We start from the raw sequence: 12,391 nt of genomic DNA on the forward strand, positions 1-12,391 counted from the left end.
CCCCCCCCCATTTATAACATTATTAACATCTCACAATTTTTTCATTATTGTTCTTGTTCTTCCGAGGACTTTCCAAATTTCGACCCAAAATAATATGAAAATCCCCCGTCAATGATTGGCTGTGTAGTAAACTATAATCTTGATGATATGACCATTGAAAACAACATTGTGACACATTAACAATTTCTGACAGAAATGTGTCATTTCAGAACCACATCAACTTTGGCCCCCATTCATTCAATTTTTAAGTGCTGTGCACTTTTCAATTTTTGTGTTGATATTATTGGCGTCTGTCCGGGGGGGGGGTATAGATATATGTAAAATCGTCAGTATCCCAGTTCCGGCATGTTAAAATTAATCAAAATTGAACAGGCAGATACTGTTGTTGGTTTTAAATAAACGAGTTACGGAATAATTCTCAAGCTGTCAACTTTTAACACATGTTATTGAAAGTTTTTGGAAATACCGACACGGCATATGTGGTAAATAAACATGTTGTATTAACAACTTCTTTGGATGTTAACACATTTCTGTGCACTCCGATTAATAACTGACATTCGTGTCTTTGTCCATGAAAACAAAACTTACCTTATTTGTAGGTATAGATCGCAATCTCTTGAAAATTGTTTGGATATCTGACTTCGTCGGTTGATCTGCCATTTTGGTGACGTTTTCTTATGAGTCACATGATCGCTAAAGTATGAGGAACGGAGTCGACGTTTTGCCTAGATTTCATTGGTTGACGAGTAACTACTATAAACAATATGGCGGCATTTTGCATCATGCCATACGGAAAAGTCACAACACTGCTAGATAGGTGAGTGTATCCACAGGTGTCGTTGGGTCAGAACATGCGTCCACGGAGTAAATATCATGTTAAAATAACTAGTCAGATAGATATACTGCAAGTTGCAATGTCTCCTTCTTTTAACCATGCAATCAACATCATTCTTGTTGTCGCAAGAATAGCACTACAGTGCTAATGTTATTATGTTACATGTATATGCGACGTTAAATAAAGCTTCTTGAATCTTGAGTTGATGAATGATGGCCTTGCTGGTATGATTTACCTGTTATGTGCATGCCTCTGCTGCACACTTGGGACGGCCAATTGTGTTCCTGCGCCATATGTAATTAGTCTTGATGTTCATGCCAACCATTTTATCACTTTTGCACTTTAATTTTAACCATGTCTTGTGATACCTGATGATGCTTCTATGCTTTTACTTCCTTTCATTTTTTGCTTAGTGCTCTTATTGACACACGTCCCTGCAGGTAGAGCGTAAGAATTGTACCTGCTGCCCCAATTGCATGATCGTAAGAGGCGACTTAATTTGGGACCTTATCTTTTCTCTCCTTTCTAAATAACTTTCTTCTTCCTAATGTCTCCCTTCACAATGCCTCACTTTTGGCCATTTGTTGAGCGTTCGCCCCTGTGAGGAAGGCTTTGGTTTCTGTCCCCTGGCCGAGACATACCAAAGTCTTTAAAAATGGTAGTTTCTACTCCAACTTAATGCTCAGCAAATTAGGAGTGGGACGACTGATTCGCCCGTTGTCAGTATAATGTGACCGGGTGAGGCGTCCTGCTCAGGGTGTCTTCGGCAGTATGTCTCAGTGAGGTAGCACTATAAAGTCGGCATCAGTTCCGCGCTATCACAAGGAGAGGAACACGAACATATCGCAGCCTCCCAAAATACACACACATACACTACAAGCATGCATCTTGCACACAGGGGAGGCCATCCTTAAATGACCTTAGCTGTTAATAGGACGTTAAACAAAATCAAACAAACAAACAAACAAACAAATCTTATTTACACAATGTATGACTTACTCAATGCTTGTCAAATCATGGTTTTAATTTATACTACAGAGTATATTAGCGGATTTAACTTGTGCCATATTGGCATTTGTGTATATACTTAACCATTTTTTATGGTTTCTTAGTTTGTGAGCATGTGGCGTGATTTTTTGTGCAGCATCAGTTTTAATATAGCTTTTTATAATAATGATAATATTTATTCAGTAAAAGGCAAATAATACACATATATCACATTTTGCAGATTGGACATATATATATATATATATATTATCACAGAATGAGATCTTATTTTTACAAGTTATTTATGCCATAGAACTAGTAATCAGTCAGGTGTTAAAACTGGATTGGATTAGATTAATTTAGGCCTTTACCTGGGATGACCCATAAAGCCACGCTGTGACTTAATTCCAGTGGGGTCCCTTATATCTAAATAAATCAATTCAATTCATAAAATAGTAACATAATTATATAGTATATATTGATAATTTGATGAGACTGTAAGACAGTTCTTTTATAAAAAAAAAAATAGATATAAAAATGTTACATGTGCCATAGGCTATCATCAATAAAATAATGCTGGTAATTGAATGATATAAAATATGAAGACATTAACAATATATTGGAATTTTAACAATCAAAGATATATAGTATTAACTTAAAATGTTACCTGCCAAAGAGCTGGTGGTTGGGCCAATCCCTACCGACCAAACTCTCGGACATTAACGTACATTAATATAATTGATTGACATGTACTGGTATATAACTTATACTAATAAAAATCTGACACAACATAAAAAATGGAATGTAAATAGGATTTTAGTCAAATGTGTAATGATTTTGAATAATTCAATTGACAAATTTTAACATGTTTTATTTAAATTAATTGCTACTTGCAGAAGAGGGCTGGTGGTTTGGCCAATCCCTACCGACGAAACTCTCAGACTGCATATAAAGTAACATATTGATTTTGTTGATCCCACCTAACTTTCTTGCATCAAAAACAACATTTCTAGTTGACGTAAAAATGCTTAGTACCGTTGGAAAGATGGATAATTTTTCTTTTGAAAACCTCCTATATGCACGTAAAATGTATTCTACTTCCGCGGACGTGATCTTCGTTTCCTCCAAAAACACACATCATTTCAGAGTTTCAAAGTTTTTCAAAGTCATATAGGGCCACGTTTTTTGTTCATGAAGTTGACGTCAGCCACATGCTGAGACATGCAGTGTTGGTTGGCTGGTAATTTTAGCTAATCACACCCCAGCGGTCTCGGCACGTGGCTGACGTCAACCTCATGAATATACAAATAAACTGCAATTTGCAGACTTTACCTGCATTTTGACGATCCATGACCCTCATTTCATAGCTGCAAACTTGGCAGTTATGCCATTCTGATCAAAATTGATTTATTTTGAGCAAATTTAAGTGTTGAGTTGAACTAGATGAAATTTGTGTATATATGATATTTACCTAGGTAGTAGACAAATATATAGGCCTCACATATTTGAGTAATTCTCTTGGCTCATCTGCAACATTCACCAAAATTAGTAATGATGCTTTGAGATGCTAAGTACAATGAGACAGTCTGTTTTTCATCACAGGTGTGTGCAATGTCTGGTGAGTAATCTAGCGACCTCGATAGAAGGTTTGGAGACATTGCCGGGCCATCTCAAGGACAAATGTGTTTATTTAATGTCAAAAAGAGGCCTAATCACAGACACAAACATATCAAAGGTTTGTATTCATTTTCACCAAATTCCTTGATCTCTAGGACTTGAAATAAAAAACCAAAATTGTTAGAACTGAAATATTGAATGTTGTTGACTATCAAGTAAATTGAAAGATGTTCATTTCTTGAATTGAATATAAACAGGCTACTTGGATTTTGGTAAAAAATATCATGCCAGTAGCACTTGGATAATACTTCAGATTTGTTTCCAGTTCTTTAAGAACAGGTGAAGACTATTTTGTAAATTTTGACTGAACATGAACTTAATGATGCTTAGCAGCATCATAGTAAGTCGAGTGTGACAAATGATTCTTCGCAAATTTAAGAGTGAGCAAGGCTAGTTATTCATTATTATTGGTTATTATAGCTATCTCATCCTTGGTTGTCTTAAAAGATCACTTAGTAATAAAAAATTAATCAAATCAAGAGAGAATAACATGATGACCAACAATCCCTTAGTTATTGTTTGAGGACCTGAATTTCTACTGTCCTGTATTAGTTCATGAACAGATATTTTTTTCTGCAGGTGTTACATGAGAAACTGAAGGTGTTGGACCTGAGCGAATGTGAAGTTTCAGATGCTGGGTTGCAGCATCTCTCAAAATGTTTACAGTTGAAAAAAATAGATCTCAACTCAGCAAAATTATCCCGCGGCAATATTTCATCCGAAGGTAATTAAAACAATTATGGCTGAGATTCTGGGTTAAGCAGTGCTGACTTACAGAAGAATTCTATACAGTATATATATTCCAATGTTTTCCTTTCCTATAGTTGTCTGCAAAACTAAGTCTGTTATAAGGAACTGTGAGTTTGGAGATACTAACAATCTTTCTACTATGATCCAGAAAAAAACAATTAAAGTTACAATTAATTGAAGAATTTTTAAGCTGTTAGATCATTAAACTTCATTACAATTGATTAACAATTAATTGCTGTAATCGTTAAATTTTAACAAACACTTATTTTTGTCAACACGATTAAAATGGAATGATTAGAATATTGTGCAAGTTTCATAAATGTCTGTTAAAAAGTATATTATATTATGTTATTGCATTATTCTGGACATAATGTATAAGAAATTCAGAATAAACAATGTTTGCTAAAGATATTACATAAAAGGGGCATCACTCCTGTAAAAATAGCTGGATTGAAAAATAAGCATATGCGGTCAATTTCACAGTGTGTTGTTTATATCAATCTGTGCAGTTTTACAAAAATGGATGGAAGCTGTAGAAGGAATTAGATTTTTAAAAGGGACATTACTCCCTTAAAAATAATTGGTCAGAATGATTTCACAAAATATTAATGATTATGACTGACCATATTGATATCATATGATGAAAATATCCATGTACTAATGAAAGTAAAAAATATTGAACCGACGATATTTTGTATGATGCATGTACTACTAATTAATCATAACACTAATTAGCTGAGAATAACTTGTGTTAACATGCAGGTATCCTGAATGTAACACACACCTGTACACAGCTTCAGACAGTCTACGTTCGTAGGTGTATCAACCTGACAGACGAGGCAGTCATCGCTCTGTCCAAGTCCTGTCCACAACTCAGACTGCTCAACGTTGGGGGATGTCACCTCCTCACAGACAGGTCACTTTTGGCGCTCGGAGAAAACTCCCACTTCCTCAAAAGTGTTAACTTCTCCAAAACAAAGGTATACTGCATCAGATCTACATTAATATTCACCTGATTAGTTATTTTTGGTTTGAAGACAGTTCAAACATTCCCGGAAAAATTAACCTGGAGTTTGGATCAGTTAATAATTCAATGTTAATAATTTATAACAGGAAAGAGATTGGTGTACTTCCATCTCCAACCAGCAACCCCAAGCTTCCCAGTCTGCCACTCTACTGATTGAACTTAATGGAAATTCCCTCTAGAGCAATTTAGCTAGATGGCGATCATAATCTTATATATAATTAAAACCTGCCACAATTTATTAATTTCCTAGTGCTAGATTTGAAAAGATATAGGTATATGTCATTATGTGATCATTGTGGTATTGCATGTTTTTTTTTCTTTTCTTTTTCTTGACAATGATGTAGACTTTCTTGAGAATTGATAAATGATATTATAATACTGTTGCTAATACAAATATACTTCTTTGCTTATACATGTCTCGGTTAGAGAGTTTCACAATAAGACAAAACAGACTGCTGGCATTTCTTTTGTTTTCTTTCTCAGTACTAAACTAAAAATCTATAGTAGTATTAGTTAACCCTTTTTTGTTTTTATTAAATCAGTGTACTCATACAATATCATAGATAATCGATGATGACAAAAAAGGCAGAAGTATAATGAGTGTAAAATATATACCTTGGTAATTTGTTTTAATCAAGAGCAAGAGTATTCGAAAAGTAGATATTGTATATGTAGAAGTTTGTTTTAGTGGATAGTTGGCCAAGATGAACTATAAACAGATGAGCTGATATGAGATAATTTCCATCAACAGGTGACGGATAATGGTGTGGTTGGGCTAGTCAGTGGAAGCTGTGCCAAGACATTGAAGGTAATATAGCAAAATGTTAACTGCTTCAATTTTGTTAACTCATGCAGTGTTTTATTTATCTGTGAGTCTTGTGTCAGTTGCTCACATTTTTTTAAATTTGACTTGTTGAAATTGAAAATTCATTAAGTTTACATAGAATGACTCACTGCTTTTCAGAACTTGACCGAAACTCATCTGATTACTATATATATGTACTTGGTATGTGAAAAAGATGGACAAAAAACTTCACACTAAAATTAGTTCACCTGGCTTAGCATCCATTGTCTGTCCATCGTCCATCCTTGCTTCTCGTTGTATCCAACTTTTCCTACGTTAGACTACTAGTTCAGAAGAGCTGAATGGGTTTTGCTGTAACTTGTCATGGAACAGCCCTGGCCGAAATGAATTCAGTGTTGTGTAAGTTAAGGATGTATCTTTAAAAGACTACTCATTGAGTATGAGTGAAAGGATTTTAATCTTATTCAAACATGTACCACCCTTGGGAATTCAAACCAAAGTATAAATGAAGAGGAACAGAGGAGTGGGCCAAAAAGTGGGAATATGGGTTATGTAATTAACAAAAAAAAGAAAGAAAGGACTTTGACACATTGACTTTACATGAGGTGCACATAGACGTGTAATACTTGATCTACATAAACCTATTGATGTACTAAATCCACTATTGACTACACAGGAGGTGCACATGGATGGCTGTGTAAACCTTACAGATGAGGCTGTAGAAGGGGTGCTACAGTTCTGTCCACAGATCTCCATCCTTCTATTCCATGGCTGTCCCAAAATCACAGGTAAAATACAATCGGTTTTAACTTTTGAGCTCCATTTTCTGCTTGAATTACCTCCCTTTACACACAACTAAGACTACATATGATCGTCAGTTGAATTGCTACAATTGTTTTAAAAAAAAAAAAATTGTCCTATATTTGTACATACATGTATTACATTATGGGTTTCTGCATTTTATTTCAGATCAATCAAGAGAAGCATTAGAACAACTAACCATTGACAGAGCAGAACCGATGAAACAGGTCACATGGACTGTCTACTGACCATTAGAAATGAAAGCCTTAATTCATTCACCCCTAAAGACACATTTGAACTCTTCCAATTCAAAGGTTGGAATAGTCCTTTATGTAATTGCAAGGGTGAATGAGCTAAGTTATCTCAGCACATTTGGACAACAACAGACCAGTGGGATAGCTGGTCATTGGGTAGTAGTCAGCTTTACTGACAAGTGAAACAGCTAGGTGACCAATAGTGCCAAAAATTGAATCAACTTAAATGGAGTGACTTGTATCTCTGTACAATGCACCCGATGTAACTGGACTTGACATTAACCAATCTAATTAGAATCAGACCACTCAAGACTGCTTCCTTACCTACGCTGAGAGAGCCGTAGGTAAGAAAGCAGTCTTGAAAGACCTGATTTAGATTAATTAGATTGGACTTTAACTAGACACAGATCAAGTGTTTTTTTTAAGTATTGAACTGCTTTCAGTTGGCATTCATAGGCAATATGAATGCAAACTAGACAAAGGCAAATTCAATGAAGCGTGCTAACGCTTCATGTTGGATGTGCGTTTGTCCAGTTGGAATTCATTTTTCCTATGAACTCCAACTGAAAGCAGTTCAATGCTTATATTTACCATTTTTGGAATCTCTTCATCTCATAGAAAACTCAATTACATTTACTATTATTCAACATTTAATAAAAATAATGTATGTATCGTGTATGCTTGTTCAATGAATAGAACAGCCATCGCTTGGGAGGTTCAGTGGTATCCAACGTTACAATTATAACAATCGGTCCATGGCATTCATAGCCTATATGATTGCCAACTGAATTTGGTAGTGGCAATGCCATATGATGGTAAATATAGTATGATGGACTGTGCTGACATTTGGACTCAGGAGCCACATGAACCTTTATTTAATAATATCTGTGCTACGCAGTGAATATGTCCATGTAAAAGATTTTTTTGTCATATGCAACCAGATAAATTTATCTTTTCAATTGTGTAAATGTCAAAAGAGGTTCGGGATGATGTCATAATTAGACCAAAAGACATGACGTCATAGTTGACAATGATCAGAAACAGTTTTTTTCAATAAATTATTGGTTATAAAATGAACTTTATTTCTCATAAATATACTGACTCATCATAATTCTCATTATACTCAATATAAATCTCATTATACTTAACTAGACTAGATTTTTCCAGTATGTTGACATAATATTATTCTCATTATATTGAACCAATTTGAGATTTTTTTCCTTTGCAAAAATTTCCTTAGTGGGAAAGCATGTCTTAATTAAATGAGTATAATAAACTAAGAAAATTTCAACGTCTAGTTCAGTAGTTGGGTAATTCAGTTCCAATAGTTGGATTTTCTTGAGTAATTTATTTGTTCAGTAAAAGACACTTTAGTTAATCTCAGTTAAGGATGACCGGACAACATATCGACTGGACAGTGATTACAAGTTTTAACACACTTGGGCCCCTTTCCCGTATCTGGTTCAACCAGTTGAAACAGTTGAACCTGAAAGAAAGCGACAGGCACAGATCTGAACAGAGGCTGACTTCAGGAATATTCGGCATGTGTAGATTGATGAGTCCAGACATGCCTGACCAAAACTAAAATGCTGACTCTTGCTAGTTTGCGTTATTTCTTTATTAAACAATGTCTACCCAGATGCAGAATTGAAGATAATTATAGAATTAAGTTGACGCATGAAAGATGGACATATTATTTTTGATATATTGTTATTATTTCTCCAAAACTGCATTTTTAGCTCTGCCCTCAGTTTGGTCCAAGTGCGTTCTTTTAACTTGGAATGTTTCTACGCCACCTGAACCGTTTTAACCGGGATACCCGAATGCGACCTTATTTACAGTAAGTGTGTCATAACATTGTCCTCTAACTTTCAAGTGGACATTGCCAAGTTATCTTTTCCATGAAGTGAGCAGAGGATTGTTCATAGAACCAGTACCAGTTTATGGAAAATTCATCCTTATCATTCCACATGTTGATTGCTATAGCCATTTTATACAATGAATTTGATTAACATTCTGTTTTTTAACACTATACCTTTATTTTTTACCTCTGTATAGAACAAATGATCTAGTGGTTATGTGTCCAGTCTAACGGATGTAAAAATTCTCTTGGGGTACTACTCAAATTTATCCGTTATAACTGTCATACATATGTAATGTGTGGTCTTAAATTTTACTCCAAAGGGAGGTAACTTGAATGTGATACAGGGATTTGGAAAGTGCTACAATAGTTTTTGTATACTACACAACACAGTATACATATTTTCTGGAATGTTCTTCCACTAATGTGTTCATGATGATTTGACTTTGAAAAAGAACAATAAAATAATTGTCTGATTTAACTTGAAGTTTATATTTTATATATTTATTCATATACCATAAAAAGGTATTTTCTAAGTGTTTAAAACAATTTGGAGATAGTAAGATAATTTCCCGATTTGGAGAAAATGTTGATATTTTTACAGTCTGACTGTCAAGCTTAGTATTCCATTGATACATTACAGTTTAAACCAGGAAGTAGTATTTCATATTATACAACTGCAACAATAGCAGACACCATTAAAAAGATAGAACTAGTTGTTCCATACAGCTGTTAAACACCTAGTTTTACACGATGCTCTCATAAATCAAACACCGGTGTCATGGACTATATTGTAGTGGTAAACAGTAAAGCAATTTTATATTCAAGGGTAGTGTTGTTTATTCATGAGTTCTATTTACATATCAATAACCGAGATAACTGCATCTGCTGTCAATAATAGCTCATCACAACCCCAACATCAGTGATAACGGACTAGATTCTGGATAAAAACATTTTTATAGAAATGCAATATTGACAAGGAAAATCTCCAGGAGAATTTTATTCTTACTCAAAGATACAAAACTTTCCCGTCCAACAGTGGAAATGTTAACAGCAGCCATATCTTACCAATATAATGTTGATGATGAAAGAGTTAATATTTCCATAAAGTTTAATTACATTTTTTTTTTTTTTTAAATTTTATCAATTTTACCAGCAGAAATAAAAGAAGAGTTAAAATTACCACATATTGCTGTATACAGGAAACTTTCGCCTCGTCAAATATTCACCTTTAGTCGGTAAAATCTATGTTTGCAGAATGGTGATTTTGTCCTTCACATGTAATTTATATTGATAACACAAGGCATTGTTTTTTTATGTTTGATTTAATGTTTCATTGCAATGAGACCAACAAATAATGATAACAGATTAAACAATCACAACAAACAGGACGAGGCAGTCCGAACCATGGCAAGTTTGCATACTAAATTTTAAGTATTGACTTCACATGAGTTCCATAGGGATTTAGGCATTGTTATGTATTAAACCTAGTATTGTCTTCACTTGAGATCCATAGGGATATAGGCATAGTTATATATTAAACCTAGTATTGTCTTCACTTGAGATCCATAGGGATATAGGCATAGTTATATATTAAATCTAGGATTAACTTCACATGAGATCTGTATGGATAGGCTTAGTTATCTTTATTATCCCTTTCACCACTGTAGACCATAATGGACTTATCCAGATCAAGGTGTGGTAGAGTTTATTAAAGTTACATATGAGTGAAAAGGTTAAATCCAGTATTGACATCACATGAGGTCAATAGGGATATAGGCATAGTTATCTATTAAATCTAGTATTTACTTCACATGAGATCTCTATTGATCTGTATTTTATTTTAAATCTATAATTAAAGTATCACCAGTGATTCCAGGTATATTCTGTCAGTTTATAGTATACAGTAGTGTGTCCCAACACTTTTGTACTTAAACCAGGTCTATAAAATCTTATTTTTGTTAATTTTAACTCATTTCCTCTCTCATACAAAGACAACTATTATGTTGCAGGCAATTTTAGGAATTTAGAACAATTTATGAAATGTTGCAAAATAATAGAAACAAATATTATGACCGGTCGGGGCAGCAGTCAAGCTTCCGGTCTTAGAATCAAGAAGTCAGGTGTTCAAATCCTCGTAGTGGAGACATGTTTTCTTTTGAATTTTTTTTTTAGATTAATATGTTTCTTTTGTGGATTACTCTTTGCTATACATGGGCATGCAGCTCAAAGTCAGAAAAATTATGGAACAAACTGGAACTCTTCTTCATTGGAGATACAGAGAAGTGCTTGGACACTGTATCTTAACAATCTACTGGGCCACATCTGGACTTTATTTCATTATGAGCATTTTTTGTTACGACACACTTGATGTTGGAAGAGTTGATTGACAAGAAATTATTTAGATTTTTTGAAAATTGTATTTTAGAGAATTAAGCATATAAGAAATAATTGGTTGTACCTTGCCATGGGTTGAACAGCCAAGCCCAAAGGGTTTTAACAGACTAGTTCACAAAGACAGGCAATGTCATGAAGGAAGATGTTCTTATCACAGAAAGAGACAGTCCACAATGTCACGAAGGGACACTCAGGTATAATATACAAAATATAGGTTCATCTTAAATATATATACATATTCATATTTCTGATAGTTAAAATATAAATAAGGAAGTGAAGAATAAAATATGGTATGAATCGATAATAAAATGTTTTCACTAAAAATGCTAATAAGGATATTGCAACATCTGTATATATATATATATAATAATAAAAAAGTGATCTTCACAAAGTTCAAATTGTGTTCTATGTATCAAGGGACAATGTACCACTGCCAAAAACAGTAACTGTGTATTGGAAAGGATTTTCCAGACCTGACTATAGCTTTGATAAATGATTTCCTAAAAGGTAACAATACCCTGTTGGACTTTTATGAAAAAGAGAAAGGTAAAATAGATTAAATGAAATCAACAAAAGTGTACTTGAATGTAAAACTTCAGCGGTAGCAGGCCGAGATTCGAACCCTTGACCATCAGGTTGTGATACTGTCACTCTAACTGGCCGAGTTATTTGGTCAGCGGAAGTATTCAGGTCTAAAAGTGTTTCAGTTATATCCAAATCCAATTCTAGGGGAGATTACTCATAATCAAGACCACCATTTTAGACCTAAGATGATGATGGTGACCACTTAGCAAGGTAGCAAATATAATTTGATCGGAATCTGCCAGAAATGACAGCCGACTGAGAGCCGACTGTATCATTGAACCATTAAAGTGAAGCAACATTAAGGGGCTGGTCAATGATCATTGACTTAAGACAGAACTTCAGTTATTTAGGGTGAATATTTCTGAAAAAAATTCTTGGAACTCAACTTCTTGACCCTTGGTCAGTAGTACTT

At 34.3% G+C, this 12,391-nt stretch overlaps 2 protein-coding genes across 7 annotated transcripts in view; one reads left to right on the forward strand and one right to left on the reverse strand.

Moving 5' to 3' along the window:
• LOC110451586 (ADP-ribosylation factor GTPase-activating protein 2-like) overlaps positions 1-703 on the reverse strand; it is a 28,698-nt gene extending 27,995 nt beyond the window's left edge. For all 6 annotated transcript variants that reach the window (XM_021499702.1, XM_021499700.1, XM_021499701.1 and 3 more), the window contains exon 1: positions 589-703. In XM_021499702.1, coding sequence (XP_021355377.1) covers positions 589-660 — 72 coding nt within the window. In that variant the 5' untranslated portion in view covers positions 661-703. The remainder of the gene's footprint in view (positions 1-588) is intronic.
• Positions 704-749: 46 nt separating this feature from the next.
• On the forward strand, positions 750-7,597 carry LOC110451603 (protein AMN1 homolog). Its single transcript, XM_021499724.1, has 7 exons — positions 750-817; positions 3,425-3,557; positions 4,079-4,223; positions 5,012-5,229; positions 6,028-6,084; positions 6,758-6,869; positions 7,051-7,597. The coding sequence occupies exons 1-7, from the start codon at positions 765-767 to the stop codon at positions 7,128-7,130; spliced, it is 798 nt and encodes a 265-aa protein (XP_021355399.1). The 5' UTR covers positions 750-764; the 3' UTR covers positions 7,131-7,597.
• The last annotated feature ends 4,794 nt before the right edge of the window (positions 7,598-12,391 follow it).

This window comes from Mizuhopecten yessoensis, unplaced genomic scaffold (assembly GCF_002113885.1).
Source record: "Mizuhopecten yessoensis strain PY_sf001 unplaced genomic scaffold, ASM211388v2 scaffold6135_1, whole genome shotgun sequence".
NCBI lineage: Eukaryota > Metazoa > Mollusca > Bivalvia > Pectinida > Pectinidae > Mizuhopecten > Mizuhopecten yessoensis.

What these genes read in the sequence shown, in the direction of transcription:
- LOC110451603 (XM_021499724.1), top strand. Translation starts at nt 765, where the DNA reads ATGGCGGCATTTTGCATCATGCCATACGGAAAAGTCACAACACTGCTA. An exon ending in CGGCAATATTTCATCCGAAG is followed by an intron (nt 4,224 to 5,011) that starts GTAATTAAAACA and finishes GTTAACATGCAG; the next exon opens with GTATCCTGAATGTAACACAC. An exon ending in TTAACTTCTCCAAAACAAAG is followed by an intron (nt 5,230 to 6,027) that starts GTATACTGCATC and finishes TTCCATCAACAG; the next exon opens with GTGACGGATAATGGTGTGGT.